The sequence below is a fragment of the Cervus elaphus genome, chromosome 2, assembly GCF_910594005.1.
Source record: "Cervus elaphus chromosome 2, mCerEla1.1, whole genome shotgun sequence".
NCBI lineage: Eukaryota > Metazoa > Chordata > Mammalia > Artiodactyla > Cervidae > Cervus > Cervus elaphus.
Window position 1 is genome coordinate 47,437,802 of NC_057816.1, and position 27,864 is coordinate 47,465,665.

Consider the following 27,864-nt stretch of genomic DNA (forward strand, 5'->3'; position numbering starts at 1 on the left):
GAATACTGGAGTGGGTAGCTGTTCCTTCCTCCTGGGGATCTTCTCAACCCAGGGATGGAAGCTGGGTCTCCCGCAGTGCAGGCGGATTCTTTACCAGCTGAGCCACGAGGGAAGCCCAAGGGGGTGAGGGGGCAGGGGAGAGGCCACAGGGATTTAAAGAGCTTGGAGGCAGAACCCCCCTCACCGCAGCTGTTAACAGTTTGCTCCTCTGATCCTCGGTTCATTCATTCATCCGACAAGCCCTCCCTGTGCTCCTGTCGGGTACCGGACACTTAGCTCGGCCGTGCGGGCCACGGAGAGGAAAGGACCGACAGGGCGGGCCCCGGGAGCCCCGCGGCTACTGAACGGACTCCAAACGGGGACCGCGGGCGGCGCGGGCTCCCCCGTCCGCCCCCTATCCCCGCTCCCGCCCCTCCCCCTTCCCCTCTCTCCTCCCTCTCCCTGCGTTCCTCCACACCCCTCTTCTCTCTCCCCGCCCCTCCCCGCGCCCCTCCCCGAGCCCCTCCTGCCCCTCTTGCCCCTCCTGCCCCTCTTCCCCCTCCCCGCGTCCCTCCCCCAGCCCCTCCCCGCGTCCCTCCTCCCTCCCCCCGCCCCTCGCCCCCTCCCCGCCCCGGCCCCTCCCCCCCGCGGCGGTTCGCGGCCGCGTCTCCATGGCGACCGCGGGCGGCGGGCCGGAGGCGGGCCCGGCGGCGGGTGCGGGCCCTCGAGGCTGCCAGAGGCCCGGGCGCTGCCACTCGAGGGGCTTCGGACCCGGAGAGCGCGGCGCGGCGCAGGTAACCCCCCCGGAGCCCGGCCCGGCCCGGCTTGTCCCGGGCCCCTAACGGGCGTGGCCGGGCTTGGGATGGGGGCGCGGGCGCAGGGCGGGTGGAGACGGGCTCGGTCCGACCCTGCGAATTCAGGACAGATTCGCTCTAAATTGGAAGGTCTAGGTTCTAGGTATGTGACTTTGGGCAAGTCACCTGGCTCGTCTGTCCTGACTTTCCCTGAAGTTAAAGTGAAGGATTTCAGAGCCTAGAAAGTCAGCTCATTCACCTGAACGTACTGGTCAAGCTTCTGTTCCCACTTCTGCTCCTTGCCCTTCCGCTTGCTCGCAGTTTCGGATCTCTCTTACATTTATCCTATTCATCCGCATAGGTGATTTTTTAATTAAAACTTTGTTGCCTGGGAAAACGTTTTTCTTTTACTTTAGGCAAGTACTAACATCCTTATTTTGTTAAAAAGGTAAGCAGTGCCTACAAAGCCACTGAGGGACTGGAAGATTTCAGTCTATGAGCAGTTCTTAACCTTTCTGTCCTAAATCTCATAGTATTCTCACTGTAACCGAACCCAGACAGGGGCCAAGAAAGAGTCTCTTCAAACAAAGGCAAACCTTTAGAGGACCCACAAGGAAGGAAAGCTTGAGGATGTTCAGCTGAGAGTGGTCTGGAGCAGGAATTGGTTTTATTCACCTCATGTGCTGGCTCTTTGCAGAGTACCTGCACCAAGCTGTTGTTCAGTAGATAGTAAATGAATGTTCATCTCAATCAGTAGGATCTATTTCAACTCACCACTAAGCCAGTGTCATAAATACATGTGACACACACACCACACACGTGTGCAAGTTTCTACATTTTGTTGGAACCAAGAGCTACTACACTCACAAAAACTCATAGAACATCATGCTTTGCCAGTAGCAAGATTTTCTTGTTTTAGAGGTTAATAATGTAAACGTTTAAGGAATCTAGATCATCTTTCCCCCTCACAGGTTTAAAAATCAAGAAATACAAACCAGATGCAGCAGTTTCTTGACATGGAGAACCAAACCCATAATACATTGGGGTAAGTGCTGAGACATTTCTTTTTAATGATTTGGTGCTTAACAATGAATGCCAAAATCTCCCTGATGGCATGTGAATTTGGAAATTTAGTATTAATGGAGGATGTAGCAATTATTTTTGGTGAGGAGGTTGAGAGAAATTCAAGTGGCTTTAATGAAGAACCTATAGTTTGAGTCTCTCCAGTTTTGACTATGGCTCTGTACTCAGAAATCACCATTTTCCATCTTTCAGTGAATTTCTCCAGTGTTTTGGGGTGATGGGTAGCCACATGGGCCTCACATGCTCTTGCATTTCCACAATGTATCAGCTCCTGGCTGGCTTGCTCCTTTTCTGCTGTACTGTGTCCAGGCACCCTCTAGGCTTGCCCTTGACAAAGTGTAAGTGAAAGTTGCTCAGTCCTGTCTGACTCTTTGTGACTCCATGGAATTCTCCAGGTCAGAATACTGGAGTGGGTAGCCTTTCCCTTCTCCAGGGGTTCTTTCCAACCCAGGGATCAAACCCAGGCCTCCTGCATTGCAGGCGGATTCTTTATCAGCTGAGCCACAAGGGAAGTTTGCCTTTGAAGCTGGACTCAAAACTTAAGCACAGCTTCCAGACAGATTTGTGTGTGTGTTAGTCACCAAGTTGTGTTGGACTCTTTGTGATCTCATGGGGTAGGCTCCTCTGTCCATGGGATTCTCCAGGCAAGAATCCTCAAGTGGGTTATCATGCCCTTCTCCCGGGGATCTTCCTGACCCAGGGACTGAACCTGGGTCTCCTGCATCACAGGCAGATTCTTTACGGACTAAGCCACCAGGGAGCTCCTCAAAACTGCAGCATTAACTGGGTATTTTCTCAAAAGTTTCAGGAAGCAACTAGGAATAGAGTTTGTATGACATCTGCCATTGTAAAAAAGTAAATTCTTTTTGACAAATATGTCCTGACCCCTTCCCTGCCACCAGCATCATAAAGGTTCCTCTTTCTACTGTTTCATCAGCCAACTGACCCCTGGATGAGCCCCCAGAACTTGGAGGGTGGGGGGAGCAGAGAAAGTGAGGGCGGGATCGTGGTTACTATATGCTTGATATCGACTGTGACCATGGCACTAGTCAAATCACTCCCGGTATGTCACGTTCGGTTATTCTGCTCAGACCGTGACTTTGACATCAGGCTAAAGCAAAGCCGCACAAGTCTGGGTAATAAGCTATGCCTTATAAACTTCTACAGCATACTCCTCCTCAGAACAGCCCTCATTCTACAACTAATAGAATTGAGTGTATTAGAGGTTGGCATACTCTAAGTTCTTGTTGACAAAGAGACCCCCCCAAATATGGGGATTTAAAAAAGACTGAGCAGTATTTCTGTTTCACATACAAAGTCAGAGACGAACAGACCAAGGCTGGTAGGGCAGCTCTGCCAACCTCACTATATGATTTCCAACTCCGGGCCCAAAATGATTGCTTTAGGTCCCACCATCATGACTGTGCTTCTGCCAGAGGGAAGGGGGAAGAGCAGGAGGAGAGAGGAAGACCAGTCCTCCTAGAAGTATGACCCGGGAGTGGCAAGCCTCGCTTCTGTTCACTTCCCATTGGCCAGAGCTTAGCCCTGGGCAAGACTTGCTGCAAGGAAGCCTGAGAAGTGTGGTCTCTAACTGGGCAGCCGTGTAGTCAGTTAAAGTTTAGAGGAACTATAATTAAAGGAGTGAGAGATGGCAACTCACTCCAGTATTCTTGCCTAGAAAATTCCATGCACAGAGGAACCTGGCAGGCTATAGTCCATGGGGCTGCAAAGAGCTGAATGCTACTCAGCAACTGAACACACACACACACAATGAAAGGAAGAAGAATGGATATTAGTGGACAACTAGAAGCCTCTGTCACACTGAATTTAGAAAGGTAGAAAGAAAGAGAAATAAAGCAGGAATTTGCCTAGAATACACTGCTGGGTCACTGGAGGAGGTGGGATTTGATTTCAGATATGTCCGGCTCCAATCCTAGCAGTCCTCGCTGCACTGTCAATGGATGGCAGAAAGACGTGGGGAGCGGCCTGCCTGGTGTCCGTAGCACAGCCAGACTAGGGTTCTGGATTGAGAGGGGGTAGACCCCTGGTATGACAATGGCACTGAAAGCCAGATGCAGATCGAAGGTCTTAAACCTCGGGCTGGGTACCAGATAGCACTTCAGTCCCGCAAATCTGAGGCCGTGGAGACTGCTATCTCTCATCATTCTCATTCATTCTTTTCGGAAAAGGTATGGAAGACTGACTGTATGCCAGGCACAACACTAAGCTCTCTGACTCTCTCAGATGATCAGCTGTAATCCAGAAATCATCTAGGAGCCTGCCCAGAGTTGCCTCATCAGATCAAAAGAAATTCCTGTCACCCAGAAAATTACTTGGGTGTCAAGAACCAAGGTCTAAGACCAATATTAGAGCAAAAGATGCCCCTAGTGTTCTTCACTTAGGAAACTGAAAGGGTTTTAGGAGCTCTGTGCCGGAACCAGGTATAGAGACTAATATATATTTTCTATTATCTCATACCCTCATTTTCAGTCATTTTTTAAACATCATATGTGTCTCTTATAAGTAGCATATGGTTAGATTAATGCATGTATACACCTCAGTTGGAAGGTCTTTGCAATTAAAGAGAGGATTTTATTTTTTTATTTGTATTCTTTTAAATGTATTTATTTTAATTGGAGGCTAATTACTTTACAATATTGTAGTGGTTTTTGCCATACATTGACATGAATCAGCCATGGGTGTACATGTGTTCCCCATCCTGAACCCCCCTCCCACCTCCCTCCCCATTAAAGAGAGGATTTTATAATAATTAATATATTAACATTGGATCCGTTTTGCTTTCTCAATATTTACTAGTCTTATCTAGTTTTCTTCTTTTTCTCTTACAAGTTCTATATCCTATTTTACACGTTGTTAATTTACATTTTTTACAAACATTTAAAACTGGATCCCTCTTCTGGCTTCCCGAATTTTAACTGTAACTTTGACTTTTTTCAACCCTGGTAAGACTTCATCTTCAGTACTGTTTTTGCTTCTGCATTTGCTTATTCCACCTCCAAGAAATAATCTGGATTTCTAGTCCTGATGACTATTAACTTATATATAAATGATTACATATAGGATAATGTTAATTATTTTATTCCTCTTTTAAGAATTCTCTAGAAGCTGTAAATTTGATTGCATTGATTATTACTATTTTATAGACTCTTCTTTGTTCTTAATTTAAACTTTTTAAAATTCGTTTTTAATTTGACTGAAGTACCTCCTTAGGTAGTCTTTTAATGAAAATGGCCAGAGGTGGTATGCCTCCTAACTTTTTTCATGTCCAGATGCCTTCCTGTCGCTCTCACACGGGAACCCTGTGAGAATGACTGGTCCTGTGGTTTTGCAGTGTAAAGTGTTACGTGGAAAGTCCAATACCAGTCTCATTCTCTCTCGGGGTTTTTTTTTCTTTCTTTCTTTCTTTCTTAGCATCTTGAGAATTATGGGGTTTCTGTTTATCCTTGGAATCTACAAATTTACCAGGATAACTTTCTAGGTATAGATCCTCTCTCAATCCCTTCAAAGCATTTGGTGAGCACTTTTATTATTAAAGAGTCAAAGCTTTTCAGCACAGTGAATTTTTCTTCTGTTTCTTTGGTTAATGATTCCCCCCATCTTGTTTGATTCTCATTTCCTAGAACACCTATATCTTTTTCCTTTTTTTCATAATTTCTATCATTTTCTCTTTTGCTCTACGTTGTGGAGGAATTTCTTCCATTTTCTCATTTTTATTTCAGCAATGATTGCATTTGGTTTTTTTTTTTTTTTCTTAATTGCTTCTCTTGAGATTTTTAGCATTGACAACAATGGTTTTACTTTCAATATTTCTTTTTTGTATGTTTATCTCATTGTTCCTTTTACTTAGTAAATTGCTTTTCTTTATTAATATAATACACCATTGACTCATTAAAAATACAGGTAGAAGTGTTTGAAGTGATCTCTTGCTTCTTATATTAACTCCTTTACAGTCATTCTGTGGGTGTAGCTCTGGTATATTTCTCTTCATCCTTCAATTTGTCTTTTTCCAAACCCCGACTGCTCCACAGCCCAGCCTTTCTCCCAACCTCTGCTACTCTCGAAGAGAAATCAATTAGGTTTTCCTGAGAAATCAGTCCACCAATTACAGTGCAGCTACAGCTTCCTGAGGGCTCAGCGTAACCACCATCCAATGTGCTGTGTGGTCTAATATATTTAAGATGATTAAATCTCATGTTTAATAAACTTACCTCTGAAGGTCACTTCTAAATAAGAATTCTACAAATGCATTGAGCAATGCTAAGGTCAATAAAAACAGATATGTAGAGTCTCCAAATGTCTGAATTCTGGAGTGACGTTTCAAAAAATGTCATTTCTTTGTATAAGTGAATGCACATATGATGGATTTTTTCTTTAAAATACCTTTTCTAACTGAAAAACACTTATCTAGATTTTTCCTTTACTTATTCATGTATGTAATTTTAAAAACCCATTTGGTTATCACTGTTACCAGAAAAAAAAAAATGCACTTCCCTGTTCCTGCCCCAGTTTTCCATTCCCCAGAAGCAATCACTTTCAGTCCTTTTGGCTGATTCTTTTGATATTTATTCCATATATCTAAATAACAACCTTACGTTGCTACTTCTTGATATTTCAGTTTCGATCATTATCTGTTGACATCCACTATACTTATTTTTCATAATCTTACCTGCTGCATGTGTGAACATGTGCACATACAGACACACACTCATTTCCCCTTCCTCCAGTCTCCCAATACACTGTCATTTTGGTTGGGTCAGTATACGGTTTGCCTTGTTATGACTTTATAAATACCTCTAGCTTTATACTCTTCACCTCTGAGCCATATATCACAGTATACCGTGATTGCTTTTCCTTTCTTGTACATTTTGTTTTTTTCCTGGAACTAATACTTCTAGTATCTTGATTATAAATTTGTTTGAAGTTTTCTCCTTTCTGTGTAATTTTCTTCAAATAATGTCTTTCCACTTGTATTAGACCTCTCTGTGTGAACCACTTCATCAGATGCCTGTGATCTCTGACTGCTTGCTCCTATTTAAGAATAATGGCATCAAAACCTGACCAGAAGCTCCAGTGTACATGAGCAGGGCTTGTTGACCAGGGTCTTTGCCGTCTGGTCATTAGGCTAATCTCTTCTGTCTCAGGCTGCTCAGTTTCCAGAGAAGATGATTCTAAATTCTTCTGCTTACAGGGTGTAAGTTGGGCAGCCAGCATTCACCCCTGACTTCCAGAAATACCTAGTAGGTTGCTTCTTGGTTTTCTCCAGTACCAGCTCCTTTTTTTTGTCCTTATAGGTCTAACCTGTTAGGTTAAAAATATTCCTTTGCTTTATTTTAGTAGGGTTTGGGAAGGAAGCAAAACTTGTTTATTCCTTCATCTTCAATCAAAAGTCTTATTTTCTCTACTAATCATTTATTTCTACTTTTTATTCTGTGACTTATATCTTATTCATTGATCTTGTTCATAGAATCTTGTCAAATCCTTCCTAAAAATCTAGGTGCTACACGATCTACCAAAATTTTTTATCTGCTGTGAAAGTCGTATTTTCAGAGACCAAGGCAGATGAATATTAAAGCAGGTTCTCACATCTGAGTTCAGAAAAACCCTTCAAAGGATTGCTCTTCTACATGTACAACTTTCTGAACCTTCAGAGTGTCCTTTCCCTCTGAGAGATGTTCATAATCACAACTTCACTTGCCTGTTTCCTATGAGTCAAATACAGTTTTAATTATAGTTTGTAAAAATTATAATATTAGTCAATATATACTTGTAGTTTAGTAAATTGTAATGTATTATTTATGCACACTGAAAATTCTTTTTAATTTGATTGACTCTCGTGGTATCTGAATGGCCTAGACTATACCTCATTATTCTCCCTCCATCATACTTTATCTCCCAGAAAATACACATATTCCTTTCTAGAGTAATCACATTTAACAAGTTTTTGTTTGTTATTTCTCTGAAGAAGCAAAGTGGTGAAAAAGTGAAAGTGTCAGTCGGTCATGTCTGACTGTTTGCGACTTCCATGAACTGTAGCCCGCCAGGCTCCTCTGTCCATGGGATTCTCCAGGCAAGAATACTGCAGTGGGTTGCCATCTACTCCAGGGGATCTTCCTGACCCAGGGATTGAACCCTGGTCTCCTGATTTCAGGCAGATTCTTTACGGCCTGAGCCACCAGGGAAGCCCAACCTAGGGTAAAATTTTGATATCTCAGAGTTTGAAGTTAGATCCTGAAATGTTAGCACAGTGGTAAGTGATTGTAACAATTCAATGAGTGATTTTGAAAGGAGAGGAAAACACTTCAGAAGGGGAGGGAAGGAAGGTGATAGAGGGAGGAAGGAAAGAGGGGAAGAGAAAGATTCCTCTGAAAGACTTGTTAAGCTCCTGTTAAGGCAAAGATTAAAAATTACCTCTGTGTGAGATAGTACTTTTTATAGGACAGTGTTTACAAAAGGTTAGTTGTATTAGTTACAAGTTACATTTTATTTTATTTTACTTTTTAAAAAGGACAAAGCCATGATATGTGTAAACCTAGGCATATATATCAGGACCCAGGCACACTCAGCCTGACCTGGCATTCCAGGTATTCAGCAGTCTGGCACTTTGGAATGCTTGCGAACCTCTTGTCAGAGAATTGGTGAGACAGGTGCCAAAACATGAAGGTGGTGGAAACAGAAGCTTGTCAGTTCTCTCCCTTGGCGTGGGGTGTGGGGGGAGGAAGTGGTTTCATTAGACAGCATTCATGTAAAAGCTTTGTACAAAAAAGCTTAACAGAGCCAGCTGCCTTATAGAATCATGCAGTGAAACGGCTTCCAGTTTTTCTCCAATAAAAGAGTAATAAATGCAAGTATCTTATGTTAATCTTATGGTTTTCAAGTTATATACTACTTTTAAAAAGTTCAAGAATGTGAAAAATGGGTGGATCAGCAAAATAGCTGACTCGTAAGGACAGCCGGTCAGAGTACAGATGTAGTCTGTCCCATCATGTGAGAAGCTGCAGAGTGGGATGCTATGACCCCAGAGCCCTGGATGCCCACATAGGATCTCAGCTCGCGGACAGTCCCACGGGAGATCTGCACTGTCGTCCACACTCACAGTGGCAAAGAAAAGCAGGACACGCTGAGGGGTGAATGATAACAAGGCCGCCCACCTTCGCAGTGTCCCTGGGGCCATGGAGGCACCCCTGCCGCCCGCTGTGGTGGTGGCCCCTGGCCATCAGGCCGCCTGAACCCCACCACCCAGCAGTGACGCGAGTCCCATCCCCAAGTAGCAGCAGAGGTGTAGGCATGGGCGTCGGGTTCCCCGCCTGGCAGTGATGAGGCAGCACCCACTCCTCTGCCGGAGCCTTCTCAGAAAAGGCGTTAAATACAGCATTCACATAAGACCCAGAGTCTTAGAACACAGTACCCAAACACATTAGGGGTTTTATCTTTCTGGAGGTTGGCAGTTCATAGCTACACTGTGGCTGTAGGGTACCATCAGGGATTTGTGCAGCTGACGATGGAGCGGGGGACAGATTATCACACATCAGAGAGGATACGTTCTGTCAGGGGGTGGTGATGGCTGCTCTGAGGAAAAGTTCCACAGGTTATTATGGGGCTAGAGAGTTACAGAGTAAACCTGGTAAGGTGACATTTGAAGAGAACTGTCTTTGTACGGACATCCTGGGGGTGGCCTTCTAGACAGAGGGAACAGCAAAAGCAAAGGTTCTGGGGCAGGAACATACTTAGTATTTTGAAGGAACAAAAAAAAAAAAAAAAAAAAAATAGGCCAGTGGGTTAGAGGAGGAAGCCAGGAGGAACATCAGAGAGGCAAATAGGGCTTTGCAGACCTGGGAAAGACTTTAGATTTCACTGTGTGGGATGGGAAGTCCCTGGAAGACTTTGAGTAAAGCAGTGACATTTTTTGACTTCATGTTTTGAAAGGCTTGTTCTGGTTGCTATGTGAAGACTAGGCCGTTTCAAGGCAAGGGTAGGAGAAAAAGACAAGCTGGACTAATTCAGTGTGAGATGGCAGCGATTTGGATCAGGTTGGTAGAAATAGTGACAAATGGGGAGGTTGTGACAGAAGAGCTGATAATATTAAGAAATCATAGACTGGATATGGGGTAAGCAGGAAGGAAATGAGATAGTGGACTTCTGGCCCACCAATTGGAATAATAAGATTGTCATTTATTAAAATAAGGGAGACTGGAGAAAATGTAAGCTTGGTTGGAGACGCCTGTTATATATCCAGGTGAAGCTCAGATGATTAGCTGTGTGTGCAGGTCTAGCTGTACCTTTCTGCTTCATTACCCTCGGTGTGTGGCTTTATTGTTTGGCATCACCTTATGACTGCAAGACGGTTGAACCGCCCCCAGCAGCACATCTGCCTCGAGGAAGGGAGCGGAGGAAGGGCAGTGAGTAAATGCGGAGGACACTGCCAGCATTTTGTTTGGAGCTCCTACAGAAGCCAAAGCTCCGAAATAGACATGTGGATACAAGATGTTTATGTGGGTGATGAAAGTATGGACTATTCGTTTCCTATGACTGCTCTATCACAAACTTGGTAGTTTAAAACAATCAAAACTTACTCACTCACAGTTCTAGGGTACAAAGATCTGAAATCAGTATCACTGGGCTAAAATTGTGGTGTCAACAGGACTACATACATTCCCTCTGAGTGCTCTAGGGAGAATCTGTTCCTCGCTTCTTCAAGCTTCGGGTGACTGCCAGCATTCCTTGGCTTGTGGCTACATCACCCTGACCCTTAAGGCCAGCACCTTCACCTCTCTCTCTGGTTCATCTTCATATCCCCTTCTCTTTGTGTCAGATTTCCCTCTGCCTCTTTCTTAGGGCCCACCCACATAACGTAGGGTGATCTCCCCATCTCAAGACACTTAATTTAGACAAAGAACTTTCTTGCAAATAAAATAACATTTGTAGGTTTCAGGGATTCAGATCTGATATCTTTGGGGGCCATTTTTCATCCTGTCACCTACAGGATTGAGGAATTGAAACAAGGAAGGGCAGGTTATCAAAGCAAGTTACAACTGAGGGTGACTGCAGCAAAACCCTGATGGGGAAATTCTGAAACACTGTATCAGTCACACCTCTTAGAGTTGTTCCATCCAAAAAGCAAATGAGAGTTTATACACTAGTAGCCAACAGTTATTGGTTGAAGGTTGCTGCCAGAAGGGCTTCAGTTCCCAATCACTTCTGACCGATCTATCACACGGGAGTCAAAGAGGAAGAGAATCACTCAGGCAAAGAAATGCAGGTTCTGTCCACTGGAAATCAGGCTTAGTGCCCGGAAGTGGTGAGCATGAGAGATGTGTGGGACATCAACAGCAACTGCTGCGGCCTTCCTTTCAACAGCTTCGTGATAACTTCCACTTAGATTTCATAGGCTAGCTTTCATTACATGGCCAAGCACAGCTCCAGGGGAGCCTGGGAAATGTAGCCATGTCCTCAGCCAGACACAGTTCCATACTGAATAACACACTAGAGCTCTGTTAGCATGGGGGAAAGGGAGAGGTATGTTGAGACAGCCAGCCACGTAGGTGATAAGGATGGAGGCAGACATGTGGTAAGGATGACTCAGACTAGGGTTTTATCACTGGATATGGTAAGAAGTGGTCAGGATTTAGAATACTGGAGGCAGTGCCGATAGAACTGTTGTTATGGGGTTTGAGGAAAACACAAATCTAGGATCATGAAGGGTTTTTATCTGGAGCAACTGTAGCAGTGGTGCCAATTAAAGAGATGGATGGACTGGAGTAGGAACAGGTTTGTGGCACAAGGAGCCTCTCATTCTGTTTTGAACTTGTAAAGACTGAGATGTGTATAGATGTCCTGTGGGAACGTCAGTGTTGACTAGGTAGTTGGATAGAGAAGTCCAGAGTTCAGCAGCTCAGGCTGCGGATACTGATTAGGAAGTTATTGGAAGAAGCTAGCACTCAAGTTTCATTAGAAATTTCCACTATTTACAAGAAACAGTGTATTTCTTAGTTTTCTAGCATTGGAAAAACAGATTTTATCAGTGTTTGCCTAATACTCTACTGTTAGGATCTAGTGAAATAGCTGGCTGTAGTTTTAAATAGAAAAAGAGTAAAATGACTGTCCTCATATGTACTCACTTTACAGCCTTTCATTAAATAGACCTTTTGGCAGGAGGGAATTTTAATTATCTTAGAGATTGGCTTATGGAATCCAAGCTATGGTTATTGGTGGAAATCAATAATTAAATGTTTAAGTAATCAAAAAAAGTACCAAGGGTAATTTTAGATTTTGAAAATGGGACAACTGTATACTTTAGATGCAAATTAGATTTGGAGTTTATTCTTTTTCAGTGGCTTTATAAGATGTCCAAATATACTTTAATTTCAGCCTCTCCCATAGGCTTAAGAAAGGAAATATGAAAAACAAAAAGGAATCTAAGCTAACGCATGTGTAAGATTTATTATTAATTATACCATATACTTCTATGTATTAACATGAAATTATTTTTCAGATAATTATTTAAACTGTTAGATGATTATAGAAATCCCCTGAAAAAAGAGGGAGAAGGGAATGGCTACCCATTCCAGTATTCTGGCCTGGAGAATTCCATGGACACTGTAGTCCATGGGGTTGCAAAGAGTCAGACCTGACTGAGTGACTTACACTTTCATTTTTATATCTATATCTTAGATTCCACATATAAGAGAGTATATATGGTATTTGTCTTCCGGTGTCTGACTTATTTCACTTAACAGAATACTGTCAAGGTTCATCCAGGTTGTTGTAAATGGCAGGATATCATTCTTTTTTGTGACTGAATAATATTCCATTGTGTGTATGTTTGTGAACACACACACATGTATACACATGTGTACCTCATTTTCTTTATCTATCTATCCACCAATGGACATTTAGGTTTTTCCATAACTCAGCTATTGTAAATAATGCTTTCATGAACATGAGGATGTGTGTATCTTTTCAAGTTAATATTTTCATTTTCCTCAGATAAATGCCCAGAAATAGAATTGCTAGATTGTATGATAGTTCTATTTTTAATTTTTTGAGGAAACATCATACTGTCTTCCATAGAAACTGTACCAATTTACATTTCCACCAACAGTGTACAAGGTTTTTTTTTTCCATATCCTTGTCAATACTCTTTATTTCTAGTCTTTTTGATAATAGCCATTCTAGCACATGACGTGATAATCTCATTATGTTTTTAATTTGCATTATGATTAATGATGTAGAGTATCTTTTCATGTGTCTTTTGGACATCTGTATGTCTTTTTTGGAAAAGTGTCTATTCAGATCTCATTTTTTAATCACTTTTTGTGTATGAAGTTGTCTGAGTTCTTGATTTATTTTGGGTATTTGCAAATATTTTCTCCCTTTTTCTTTTATTGATGATTTCCTTTGCTATACAGAAACTATTGAGTTTGTTGTAGTCCCACTTGTTTATTTTTGCATTTGGTGTGAGATTCCAAAAATCACCATCAAGGCATATGTCAAGGAGCTTTACCACCTATGTTTTCTTTTAGGAATTTTATGGTTTCAGGTGTTACACCCAAGTCTTTAATTCATTTTAAGTTAATTTTTGTGCATGGTGTTAAAGTGTTGGTCCAGTTTCAATCTTCTGCATGTGGCTGTCCAATTTTCCCAACACCATTTATTTGACCATACATATGTGGGTTTATTTCTGGGCTCTCTATTTTGTTTCATTGATCTATGTGTCTGCTTTTCTGTGAATATCATACTGTTTAAATTATTATAGCTTGTAACATAGTTTGAAATTTGAGAGTGTGATGCCTTCAGCTTTATTCTTTCTCAAGACTGATTTAGCTATTTAAGGGGTCTCTTGTGGTTCTATATAAATTTTAGGATTATTTGTCCTATTTATGTGAAAAATTCCATTGGTATAGGGATTTTGATAGGGGTTGTGTTGCATCTGTAGATTGATTTGGGTGGTATGGACATTTTAACAATATTGATCCTTCCAATTCGTGAGCATGGGATATCTGTCCATTTATTTGTATTGTTTTCAATTTCTTTAATGTTTTATAGTTTAAAATATACAGATCTTCCACCTCCTTGATAAATTTATTGCTAGGTATTTTATTCTTTTTGATGTAATCATAAATGGAATTGTTTACTTAATTTCTCTTTCTAATATTTCATTATTTATTTAAATAAGCAAGTTCTTGTGTATTGATGTTGTATCCTGCAACTTTACCAAATTTGTTAGTTTCTGATGAAGTCTTTAGGGTTTTATATATATATAATATACACACACACATATACATATCATGTCATCTGAATATAGTAATAGTTTTACTTCTTCGTTTCCATTTTGGATGCCTTTTATTTCTCTTTCTTGCCTAATTGCTCTGGCTAGGACTTCCAATACTATATTTAATGAAATTGTCAAGAATAGGTATCCTTATTCCTGATCTTAGAGGAAGAGACTTCAGTTTTTCACCATTGGATATGATGTAGGCTTATCATATGTGGCCTTTACTGTGTTGAAGTACTTTTGTACATTCCCTCTCCCACTTTGTTGAGGGATTTTGTCATAAATGAATGTTGAATTTTGTCAAATGCTGTCAAGTGCTTTTTCTGCATCTGTCTATTGAGATGATCACATGATTTTTGTCCTTTATTTTGTCTATGTGACATGTCACAATGACTGGTCTGTGGCTGTTGAACCATCTTTGCATCTCACTTGATCACAGTGTATGCCTGTTGAATTTAATGTTTTGTTGAGGATTTTTGCATCTGCATTTACCAGGTAATTTTCTTTTCTTGTGGCCTTCTTATCTGGTTTCAGTATCAGGGTAATGCTGGCCTCATAAATGAGTTTGGAAGAGTTTCATCCTTTTTTTTTTTTTTAAGAGTTTGAGAATGATAGTATTCTTTGACTGTTCGGTAAACGTCACCAGTGAAGCAATCTGGTTCCAGACTTTTGTTTGTTAGGAGGTTTTGGATTACTGATTCAGTCTCCTTATTAGCAGTCAGTCTGTTTAGCTTTTTTATTTCATTATGATTCAATCTTGGTAGACTGTATGTTTCTAGGAATTTACCTGTTTCTTCTAGGTTGTCCAATTTGCTAATTTATAATTGTTCATAGTAGTCTCTTATAATCTATTTATTTCTGTGTAATATCTGTTTGGGGGCTTCCCTTGTAGCTCAACTGGGAAAGAATTTGCCTGCAATGCGGGAGAGCTGAGTTGGATCCCTGGGTTGGGAAGATCCCCTGGAGAAGGGAAAGGCTACCCACTCCAGTATTCTGGCCTGGAGAACTCCATGGACTGTATAGTCCATGGGGTTGCAAAGAGTTGGACATGACTGAGTGACTTTCACTCACTTCACTTCACAATATCTGTTGTAATTCCTGTTGTAATAGCTCCTCTTTCATTTCTGATTTTATTTGAGTCCCCTCTCTTTTTTGTTGGTGAATCTAGCTAGAGGTTTGTCAATTTTATTTATCTTTTCAAAGAGCCAGCTCTTAGTTTCATTGATCTTATTTACTGTCTTTTAGCCCTTATTTTACTTTTCTCTGCTCTAATCTTTTTATTTTATTTCTTCTACTAGTTTTTCTTTCTCTAGTTCCTTGAGCTGTAAAGTTAGATTATTTATTTGAGCCTTTTTGTTTCTTGAGGCTAAGTATTTATCACAGTAAACCTCCCTCTTAGAACTACTTTTGCTGCATCCCATAAAGTTTGGTGTGTTACATATCCATTTTCATTTGTCCCAGGTATTTTTTTTTAATTTCTCGTTTAATGTCTTCTTTGAACCTTTGGCTGTCTAGTAGCATCTTGTGTAATGTCCACATATTTGTGAATTTTCCAGTTTTCCTTGTGTAATTAAATTTTGAGTTTCATACCATTGCAGTCAGAAAAGCTGCTTGATGTGATTTCAGTCTCTTTAAATGTAGTAAGCTTGTTCTGTGGCCTAACATATAATATAACTTGGGAAATATTGAGAAGAATGCATTTCTGTTGCTTTTGGATTGAGTGTTGTAAATATTTGTGATCTCAAATGTTGTTAAAGGCTGATGTGTTTTAGTTGATTATCTGTCCTGTATATCCATTGGTGTAAGTGTAGAATATTATAGTCTCCTGCTGTTATTGTATTGCTGTCAATTTCTCCTTTAGGTCTGTTGATATTTGCTTTAGTTAGATGCTCCCCTGTTGGCTGTGTAAATATTTACAAACGTTACATCTTCTTGTTGGATTGACTTCTTTATCATTATATAATGCCCTTCTTTGTCTCTTGTTACAGTCTTTGTTTTAAAGTCTATTTTATCTGATAAAAATATAGCTATTCCAACTTTTTTTTCTGTAGTTTCAATTTGCAGGAGATCTCTTTTTCCATCCCTTCACTTTCAGTCTATGTGTGTCCTTACATCCAAAGTGAGTCTCTTGTAGGCAGCATACAGACGGGTCTTATTTTCTCATCTATTCATCCACTCTGTCTTTTTTTCTTCCCTCTGTCTTTGTATTAGAGAATCTAGTCCATTTGCATTTAAAGTAATTATTGATAGCTGTGCGCGTACTGTCATTTTGTTAATAGTTTTCTGGCTGTTTTTGTGTTTCCTGTCTGTTCCTTTCTTCTTCTTTTGCTCTCTTCCTTTTTTGATTTGATGACTTTCTTTAGCGGTTTGCTTATATTTCTTTACCTTTTGTGTATTTACTGTGGTTTTTCTGCTTTGTGGTTACCGTGAGGTTTGCATGTTGACAATTTATATCTATAACAGTCGATATAAAGTTGTAAATAACTTAAGTTTGATACCACTGTAAAGCTTAACCTTCTTACTCTTCCCTCTGCTGCATTTCATGTTTTTGATGTCACATTTTACATTTTTTCATCTTGTCTATCCCTTAATTATTAAAATCATATTTTTATGGTTTGTGTTTTTAAATCTTCATGCTAGTTTTATAAGTGATTAACCCACTACCTTTACTATATATTTACCTTTCCAGTGAGATTTATTATTTCAAATGTGTACTTGTTAGTGATCAGTGCCCTTTCTTTTCAGCTTAAAGAATTTCCTTTAACATTTCTTGTCAGGTCAGTTTAGTGGTGATGAATTCCTTTAGCTTTTCTGGAAAACTCTGTATCTTTTCTGAATGATAACTTTGCTGGTTTTCTTTATTGAAAATTTTTTCCTTCACCACTTTGAATGTATTGTGCCATTATATATTACAGTTCAGTTCAGTTCAGTTCAATTGCTCAATCGTGTCCACCTCTTTGCAACCCCATGAATTGCAGCACGCCAAGCCTCCCTGTCCATCACCAACTCCTGGAGTTTACTCAAACTCATGCCCATCGAGTCGGTGATACCATCTAGCCATCTCATCCTCTGTCATCCCCTTCTCCTCCTGCCCCCAATCCCTCCCAGCATCAGGGTCTTTTCCAATGAGTCAGCTCCTCGCATGAGGTGGCCAAAGTGTTGGAATTGCAGCTTCAGCATCAGTCCTTCCAATAAACACCCAGGACGGATCTCCTTTAGGATGGACTAGTTGGATCTCCTTGCAGTCCGAGGGACTCTCAAGAGTCTTCTCCAACACCATATTTCAAAAGCATCAATTTTTCGGCACTTAGCTTTCTTTAAAGTCCAACTCTCACATCCATACATGACCACTGGAAAAACCATAGCCTTGACTAGACAGACCTTTGTTGGCAATGTAATGTCTCTGCTTTTTAATATGCTCTCTAGGTCGGTCATAACTTTCCTTCCAAGGAGTAAGCGTCTTTTAATTTCATGGCTGCAGTCACCATCTGCAGTGATTTTGGAGCCCAAAAAAATAAAGTGTGACACTTTCCACTGTTTCCCCATCTATGTCCCATGAAGTGATGGGACCAGATGCCGTCATCTTAGTTTTCTGAATATTGAACTTTAAACCAACTTTTTCACTCTCCTCTTTCACTTTCATCAAGAGCCTCTTTAGTTCCTCTTCACTTTCTGCCATAAGGGTGGTGTCATCTGCATATCTGAGGTTATTGATATTTCTCCCAGCAATCTTGATTCCAGCTTGGGCTTCCTCTAGCCCAACGTTTCTCATGATGTGCTCTGCATATAAGTTAAACAAGCAGGGTGACAATATACAGCCTTGACGTACTCCTTTTCCTATTTGGAACCAGTCTGTTGGTCCATGTCCAGTTCTAACTGTTGCTTCCTGACCTCCATTTAGGTTTCTCAATAGGCAGGTCAGGTGGTCTGGTATTCCCATCTCTTTCAGAATTTTCTGCAGTTTATTGTGATACACACAGTCAAAGGCTTTGGTATAGTCAATAAAGCAGAAATAGATGTTTTTCTGGAACTCTTGCTTTTTTGATGATCCAGCAGATATTGGCAGTTTGATCTCTGGTTCCTCTGCCTTTTCTAAAACCAGCTTGAAGTTCACAGTTCACGTATTGCTGAAGCCTGGCTTGGAGAATTTGAGCTTTACTTTACTAGCGTGTGAGATGAGTGCAATTGTGTGGTAGTTTGAGCATTCTTTGGCATTGCCTTTCTTTGGGATTGGAATGAAAACTGACCTTTTCCAGTGAGTACAGCTAAATAATAGTAATATGCCTAAGACAAATAATATGTTAATACATTTTAAAAATGAGTGTTATTGAAACATTTTGGAAAAGTTAAAACCTGATAAGATTGCTCATCAGTTTTTTGGAAACTCATTTTCTTAGGCTCATCCACGATGCATGAAGCAGTCTCCTCTTTATTCTTTCTCCATGCTTCCTTTCCCCTCTCCCCTTTCTCCATGATGACTTCTATATTTGTCTTTTAAGCTGAATCCCCTCTTCTCTCTCCCAAGCTAAAGATCCATTTCTGTCAGATATCTCTCATGTCCTGAACTAAGCTCACTCTTTTTTTAAATAAACAACCTGATACCCACTTCCGTTTTCCCAGTTGTTGGTGGATGGACTGACCCTACATTTCAGTTTGCCTAGAACTGTCACTGTTTGCATCTGTTGTCCTGAAATGATAATTAATAGTTACCTTTTCACTTTTAAAATTATCCTGGGTTAATTATCCTGGGTTAATGAACAGATCGTATGTCACCATAGCTGTCTGTCTGATTAAGTGCTGCCTTTTAAGAAGCAGCCCCTCGGCCTCTTTGTTAAAGGACTTTGGCGTGACAAGCATGTCCAAGGGTCTTACCCGGCTCCTGTTCTCTGAGTGCCTCTCTCCACATCCATCCCCCTGCCATTCCTCCCGACACACTTGCCCCTACTGCCTCCTTTTATAGCATCAGTTTTCTGTTTTGCTCTCCATCTCCAAGTAATGATGTCCCGATTTTTTTAACTCTAGGATCCTCAGACTGGTATGTTACTCTACAAGTCTCAGTGTGCCCCTTCCTTTCTGGCTTAATGCATTTAGACCTCTAGCCTTTCTCAGAATCTTGCACTTGTGAATTGCTTCCACAGATAAACCCAATAGTTAGGGTCAGGGTTTGCCTGTCTTACGTAGAGTATTAGACACAGTCCACCCAGTCTCCAGTGCTGAAAGGCTTAGAGAAATGGTTTTTTTTTTTCTCCTTCAGCTCCTCAATCAACTTTTATAAAGTTGGAATAAGATCTACTTTATGGGATATTGTGAGGATTCATGAGAGGAAGTACAGCAGCGTAATTAGCATAGTGTTAGCATTTAGCTAAATAAAGAAATGAAAATATAAATAATGTTAGTGTCCAGATAATGAAGGAGGCTAAACTAAGTCTTTTGTCTTTTATTTTAAAGTTCACTAGATTTAGGAGCAAATATTGATACTGAGGGGGTTTCCCTGGTGGCTTAATGTTAACAAATCCGCCTGCAATGCAGGAGACCTCCTGCAATGAGGGTGACGGGGTCTGATCCCTGGGTGGGGAAGATCCCCTAAAGAAGGAAATAACAACCCACTCCAGTATTCTTGCCTGGGAAATCCCATGGACAGAGGAGCCTGATGAGCTACAGTCCAAGGGGTCACCAGAGTCGGACATGACTTAGCGGCTAAGCAACACCAAATGGCATGCACTTGATACCTTTGTTACCAATGCAGAACCTGGTGTCTGTCCTAGATTTGCTGAATCTGATCAGTGCGGGTGTGATAGATGATTCTCTCCAATCTGTGCAAGGTATGCAAACACCGAGTGGGTAGTTGAACTAGATGACTTGTAAAAGTCCTCCCACCCTGAAGTCTAATATTCTTACTTTTGTATAACATAGTCATACGCAGGAAATAAATCCTTCATTCATTTATTTAACAGTATTGGTTGAGTACCTCATAGTAATGCCACATTCTTTAGGCCTATGTTTTAATTCCATAGGCGCGGCTCCCTCCTAAATGCCCGGGAGATAGTAATGGAAACCACTTGTTTCTTGACACAAAGATTCACTGAGCATCTGCCATTTGCTGAGGCACTGTGCTCAGTCTTGGTGAGATGGTGATGAGCAAGACTGACAGTCCTTTTCCTTTCAGAGTTTACACCAGCAGAAAAAATAAATTGTGTTTACAGTAAAGGGGATACATGTTGCTATGAAAAAAAAAAAATGGTGTGAAAACCATTCTTTTTGTTCTATTGTTTTTCCCCACATCAGAATTCCAATTAAAATCCAGTCAGGTTATTCATAGAGGAATTAGTAACTCCTCTCCTCAGACAGGTTTTAGGTTTTAAGTAAAAACTGAGAGCCTTTGGGCCTCAGCCCAGGAATGCTGGAAGACTTCAGGATGCATTTTTGTACTTAAAATCACTCTGGTGTCACAACTGGTAAGAAGGCTGTTGAATAGGCCAGTCAAAGTCAAAGGGACATCCCTTGTTCAGGTTGACTCTGGGTATTTTAGAAAGGGATTCTAGAAGTTCTGAGTCCTTTGGGTTCATGTACCTACTTTGAACAGCAACAGAGCTCATTTGTACTACATTTTTCAAGGAAGTTCTTATTCAAAACGTGAAGATGGTACTAATGTAGACCATGCAGTAACTGCAATAGTCACAGTAAGCCCACCAGCTCCGCGGCCAGTGTCCCCTGTCACCGCTGTCCTCAACGCTTTACTAGAGAAAATGAAGATTGTCAACTCTGCATGTTACATTACAAACAAAGCCGTAACTAAACAGAGAGAGGAAGAAGAAAAACACCCTGTCTTTTGCTGTGGATACAGGAAGGCACTTAATTTAGAAGCAGCTGTCTAGGGTCTAGTTCTGGCTCTTCCATTAATCAATTTGTGACCTCGATGTGTCTGGGCTTCAGTTTTTGTAAAATGCTAAATGATCCTTAATTAGCCCTAAAATTCTTATTCAGTGAGACTAAATGGAGGAAATGGTGTCATTTTACACTTGCCTCTGCTGCCTTACTCCCAGCTACACAAATACACCAGAAGCCCCATCACCACTGAACAGATGGGTAGTGAAGCAACTTGCTTCTCTCACCTGAACGTTTGTGCGTGTCTTAAGCTGAAGCCTGAGACCTCGTGTCTGCCTGCTTATCTGGACTGAATGAGTGAACTAACACCAGGTCCCTGGTGAATGCTGTGGCTTCTCTGAAGGAGAACCCTGCCCTGAGAGCACTTACAACCTCAGCAACTCTCAGTCTCCATTATGCTAGTTCGCACCAAGGTTCCTGTTTCAAACACCGTAGACCTTCCTAGGTCCAGCTATTGCTACTTTTCTGCCCAATAGTATCTGCACTGTCTGAAATCTTACGTTACTCTGCCCACACCTGCCCAATCAGCTTGCTTCCAGCAGACACCACCGGCCAGATGGCATCAAGCTTCCCTCCTGAAGGAGCAACAGTGTAGCCCAGGCGCCTGTGAAACTGGTCCTTCCTTGCCTGGGTCTGTTCCTCTGGCCCTGGCAGGCCCTGTGAGGCCCCAGCTACCTGCCATCAGACCTGCTCAGGTTATGATCAGCACACCGGTATATGTATATTTACATGTGAGAGGATGGAATTATTTTTTAGCCTGCCATCAGACCTGCTCAGGTTATGATAAGCACGTCGGTATATGTATATTGACATGTGAGAGGATGGAATTATTTTTTAAATATTTATGTATTTATTTGTTTTAGGCTGCATTAGGTCTTAGTTGCAGCATGAGGTCTCAGTAGTTGTGATTCCTGGACTTAGTAGCCCTGCTGTATGTGAGATCTTAGTTCCCAGACCAGAAATCGAACTCACATCCCATGCATTGCAAGATGGATTCTTAATTTCTGGACCACGAGTGAAGTCCCTGGGATTATTTGTTATAATTAGAACTTTTCTTGAATTAGCCCACTCTAAAATTTATTATATTTAAATTAACTTTATTTACGGTGGCCTTATTTCTGATGTAATCCACACAATACGTAGGAAGAGAGATGTAGATTGTAACTTTATCAATATATTAACTTTATCAATATATTGCATTATATTATGGCACAGCTGTACTTTTTTAAATGCCACTGAAAAGCATCTACTCTGTTAGCTCTGAAATTAGCTTTTAGTTTTAATTTAAAATGTTAGCCTCTAGTTTTCAGAATTCTTCCCATTTAAGTAATTGAAAAATTTGAGAAAATAATGATCAAGATATTCAAAGCAAAATCATAAGTTTTCTTGTTCTCACATTTCAGTCTTTTAAAATGCATTTCACTCTTCTACAATTGCCAGAGCTTCTCCTTGTGAGGCTGAGCTTCAGGAATTAATGGAACAAATTGACATCATGGTAAACAACAAAAAATTGGATTGGGAAAGGAAGATGCGGGCTCTGGAGACACGACTAGATCTTCGAGATCAAGAGTTGGCAAATGCACAGACGTGTCTGGAACAGAAAGGTCAAGAGGTACTGCATAGCTGTGTTAATAAATTGTTCATTCCTCAGACTGTTACAAATAGTGCTAGTTCCATCAGAATGTGTTTTTCATCACACATACTTTGTATAAGCATCAGCAATAGCTTGAAATGCCCTGAAATTCTGTCACAATGTGCTAAATGTATGTGTTCTATCAAATAAGTGTCAAGCAGAGCCTAAACCTATAGTAATTTGCCAATGCAGAGACAGAGTCCAGTCAATGCCATCTAGGAAAGTAAATATTTGACATGTACGTGAAATACTGTTTTCAAGCAAGGATGTCAGTGCTTTTGCTGCCACAGAAACAAAGTAGCCATCAGAGGTGTGCCTTTGGAGCAGGCCGAGGTCAGGAGCATTTGCCTTTTCTCATCTGCTAGAAAAGTCTTTCCTAAAAGAAGTGAAAGATAAAGACCTTGATTGAAGGTCAAGAGAGAAAAGAGTTCGGTGAAGTGGGTATGTGTATACTTGGGTGCCCACATGGCTCAGTGATAAAGAATCTGCCTGCCAAGCAAGAAACACAAGAGACACAGGTTTGATCCCTGGGTCGGGAAGATCCCCTGGAATAGAAATTGGCACCCCACTCCAGTATTCTTGCCTGGAGAATCACATGGATGGAGGAGCCTGGCGGGCTACATACAGTCCGTAGAGTTGCCAAGAGTCAGACCTGGCTGAGTGACCGAGCACGTGCACCACTTAGGAGGAGCGTCCTGGGCCTGGGGGAACTGCTTGCGGCCAAGCTGGTGAAGCTGGAGGGACGTCTGAGTGCTCACGGGCCTGCTGCAGAGTTCAACAAAGTCATACACTTCACCTGAGACAGACTTTCATGTCTGTGAATTTTCTTTGGGATAAGGCATAAGACATGTTTACTGATCATATGCTAATAACTAAAATATCAACAGTCAACTTGTTCTGCAGTTGTTTTTCTACCTCTAATGGACTCTCAATGGAACTTAAGTTTTTGTCTTGGTTAATTCTGTTATTGTTTGGCCCAGTTAACGTAGTCATCAGTAGGGGCAGGTCATGAGATTGCACATGCAAGGGCTACTTTCTGACTTTTGGTCCTGTCACAACCCAGATGTGCAAACAGAAGGCTCACGTGCTGTTTAAGCAGACAAATTCTGTAAGCCAAATCCCTATGAACTCCTCTTAGACACTTTTTCTTTTTTTATTTTTTACTCTGCTGGGTCTTCTTTGCTGCTCCTGGGCTTTTTCTAGCTGTGGCGAGCAGGGGCTACTCTTGGCTGCACCGGCTTCTCATGGCGGTGTCTTCTCCTGTTGGAGGGCACAGCCCCCTAGGCCCACGGGCTTCAGTAACTGCAGCGTGAGCGTCTGCACTTGCAGAGCCCAGGGTCTCAAGCATGGGCTCGGTAGTTGTGGCACAGGGGTTTACTTGCTCTGAGGCACATGGAATTTTTCCAGACCAGGAGTCGAACCATGTTCCCTGCATTGGCTGGTGGATTCTTACCCACCATACCACCAGGGAAGTCCTATTTTTCTTTTCAATTTGTTAGTTTTTATTAAAAAAGAAAGAAAGAAGGTAACAATTATTCCATAACACCACTAAAACAGGGCTCCCACTGAAGGCAGCAGAACCTGAAATAAAGGCTGAAATGTGTTGGCAGGGGTTCTGCCCCAAGAGTGATGACATAAGTCTCCCAAAACCACAATGCGAAGTAAATTTTAAATCTTGCTTTAATGTGCCAGTGAGAAGGCTCAACATCCATGCCATACTGTCCTAATGTGTACTCAGTGGAATAGCCCTAGCAACATCTGGTTTTTGTGAATTTAATTATTAATGACTATTCTAAGAACCACAGTACAAATATTTATTCTTGGTTTGGTATAGTGGTTTTATTTGAATTGTATCCCTCTTTTGTACATTTTCTGATTTTGTCAGGCAAAATTTAGAAAAATTAAAATCAAATTTTATTCTTAATGCAGGTGGGGTTACTTCGACAGAAGTTGGACAGTTTGGAAAAATGTAACTTAGCAATGACTCAAAATTACGAAGGACAACTACAAACCCTGAAAGCTCAAGTAAAGAAACGCATTACAATTTAGTATCATGTTTTAATATATGTTTGGACCTATAATATTGTGTTAATTTTGCTAAAATTAAGTATTTTAATATAAGCAAAAGTTGTTGTATTTTAAGTACAGGTTATATGTTTGGTCCTGTCTTTCGTTGTTTTCCGAGCATTATTTTTGTCTCTTGTGTTAGATTGTCAGCTCTCTATCCCTGTTAGCACACTGCCAGACTAATGGCTTTCTATTAATCAAGTGACTAACTGATTACCTTATGATAATTAGCTATGTGAAAAACAACAACAAAATATCAACTTACTAGTCACTGCTCCCTAATAGGGGTGTCCTTTCTTCTATGGCAGTTTAAAATATGGAGGTCAGGAAGATCCCCTGGAGTAGGAAAGGGCAACCCACTCCAGTATCCTTGCCTGAAGAATTCCATGGAGAGAGAGCCTGGAGGGCTGCAGTCTGTGGGCTGTAAAGAGTTGAACATGACTGAGTGACTTTCACTATTATAAAATAGATCATTGAAAGAACAAAACTGATCTTTATTGCTTTGTTACGCATAGGTGTTTGATAAATGAGAGGGCTTCTGCTTATATGGTGAGAGGGCTTTCTTTCTGATTTATCCCTATGTCATACTCCCCACTGTGCTGACAAGCAAAAAGTTTCTTTCTTCACACAGATGACACATAGGGCAATAAGCATCTCAGGTCTAGTAGGCACTAACTACATCCTTGCTTCACTTAGTAAATTAATCAAAGGGGAAAGTGGTTTGATTATGAATTTTACTTTACAACCAACTTTTATTGAAGTGCAGAGATTTCACAAATTGTAATATGGTTAAGGGAGCCCAAGGTAGTTAAAGCTCCTCCTAACATACCTTTTTAGGGAAGTGATCAGCCATTATGATAGGATTATGAAGCATTTGATGCACTTAATGGGTATTATCTTACAAGACTAGCTGTTAAGTCTATCTAGATATTTTGCCTTCAATTTAAATAGCTTCTGCTAGATGGTAACTTGAATTATGAAATATGAATATGCTTATTTTCCTAGCTAAGATTTGAAGCATTTGACACTTAAGTCAAACAACCTTGTTTTTTCTATTAATATAAAGATGAAGCTCTAATATAGCAACATAAATATTGAATGACTATAATAATTCAGTGTAAACAAAGAGAACATGATCTAGAATAAGTCTGAAAAAAATACAGAGATCTAGATACAAGTTAAGTACCATCTGTAAATTACGTTTAACTAGTTCAGTCACAGCTTACCAAATCTTTAATTTCTGGGGTTTTTTTTAATGTCTATTGTTAAAAAGTGTTGGGCTTGTTTACAGACACTGAGTGGTCGTTCACTGTATGAATCCTGACCATCTGATGCTTTGCATCTGTTTTATCACTTGGCTGCCAGCTAGCCAGCAACTCTATTTACAGCAGTTTTCACAAAAATTTGCTGTGTGCACCAGCACAGAGAGCTTAGGAAACGCTGTTTACGCCTTTGGTGCTGGACATTTACAGTACATAGGAGCATGTTATAGGCTGCGAGAAGCCCTGCTCTGAAAACATCCATCTAGCCTTTTTAATCCACCATTTTTCAAATGTATTTGACCATGGAACCCTTTTGTTTTTTATACTAAAACCAGTAAACACTGTAGCCCAGCTGCAATGTAAACACCATGAAGAGGTATTTCATAGAATACACTTTGGAAACACTACACTGTTGTTGAGAGAACAGCCATCTGCTTCCACTGCAGTTTTCCACATTTCTTTTCTCCTGTGGCTAAAAGAAAGGGAGAGAGGGAGGAAAAGCAGAAGAGAAGGAAGAGGAAAGAAGGGGTAAAAGGAAAAGAGAAAAGTACTGTGTATTTGCCTCAGTTTGTGTAATAGCTAGTAATATGTCATTTTTTCTAAGCAGAAAATGATACTTTGTGGCAAACATGCTTTTGTTGCTGCTAGTTCACACTACTGCTCCCTTCTTTGAAATTCTTCATTTATTTACAACCTTATTTTCCTAAAATATCTTAAGGATACATTCTATCACATTCTGCCTTAAAAAACTCTGACAAAACTTTCTTTTGAAATTGCTTCCTTTTTTAAAATGGTGTATTTTCTTTTCCTTCTAAAATTATAAAACTATAATTTTATATACATTATATGCATTTGAGATTTATTCTTCTGGAAAGGTGGAGTCAATGTACTTTCCCCTATTCCTCCTGCTAAATGCAACTAGAAATCCTGGACATTATTTATAAAACAACATAAGACTGAGAAGTGGAGAGGAAAGACAGACCAACTAGGACCTTGGGACCCAAGGAAAAACATGGTGTTGAGTTCCTGGAATTTCTTTTTGCCTCTCATATCATAGACTGGATAACAGAGAAGCCAGCAGGCCAGACTCTCAAGTGGGCACAAACAAACCAAAAGAGGAAGAAAGCCTCCTCCTTGCAACTGAAAGACCGGAAGAAAGACAGCCTACCAAGATTAAAAGCTTTTTGATAATAACTGCATGACTCTAGCCAAAGGGCACAGAAAATGACTACAGCTGCAAACCCACTTCACCAGCAGAGACCGAGTTGACAGCCTGGGCTCCACCCTCGCCTCCTCTGCTGAGGTAGTCCAGGCCACAGCCTCGGGGAGTCAGAGCAGACAGTGGAAACGCAGTCGGTGGTGTCCGGGCAACCGTAGGAGAACCTGGGCTCCTCTGCGCCTCTGGCGGTGGTGCCGCGCCCTTCTCTGCAGTGGTGTCTGGGGAAGCCTAACAAGGGTCTGGACATTCCCGCCTCTGTGCTAACAGGGCTCCTTCCCTCACCACAGTACCGCTGAAGGCCACGCAAGAAGCAGTCACGGGGCATCTGTGCCCCTTCCATCAACGTGTGCCAGTGAAAGTGTGCGGACCGTGAGCTCCCGCTCCCACTGGGCGGTAACAAGGAAACCTGCCTCTCCCCAGTGACCGGCTGAGGCCACGTGAAGACCTGGACTCTCACTCCCACGAGGCAGCAGTGAGGCAGTGTTCCATCTTCCCTGCTGGAGCGCTGTCAGAAGAGGACTGCTAAAACACAGTATTTCTACAAAATCTGGAGTCACATAACAATACCCCAAAATGGTTTCAATTTAAAAAAAATCACGCATCATAGCAAAAACAAGGAAGATCTCAACTTGAATGAGAAAAGTCATTTA

At 41.1% G+C, this 27,864-nt stretch overlaps 1 protein-coding gene across 2 annotated transcripts in view; it reads left to right on the forward strand.

The window, feature by feature from the left end:
* The first annotated feature begins 641 nt into the window (after nucleotides 1-641).
* Nucleotides 642-27,864, forward strand: part of DEUP1 (deuterosome assembly protein 1) — a 107,160-nt gene continuing 79,937 nt past the window's right edge. For both annotated transcript variants that reach the window (XM_043876839.1, XM_043876847.1), the window contains exons 1-4: nucleotides 642-773; nucleotides 1,745-1,818; nucleotides 22,474-22,645; nucleotides 24,596-24,691. In XM_043876839.1, the coding sequence (XP_043732774.1) occupies nucleotides 1,772-1,818; nucleotides 22,474-22,645; nucleotides 24,596-24,691 (315 nt within the window). In that variant the 5' untranslated portion in view covers nucleotides 642-773; nucleotides 1,745-1,771. The remainder of the gene's footprint in view (nucleotides 774-1,744; nucleotides 1,819-22,473; nucleotides 22,646-24,595; nucleotides 24,692-27,864) is intronic.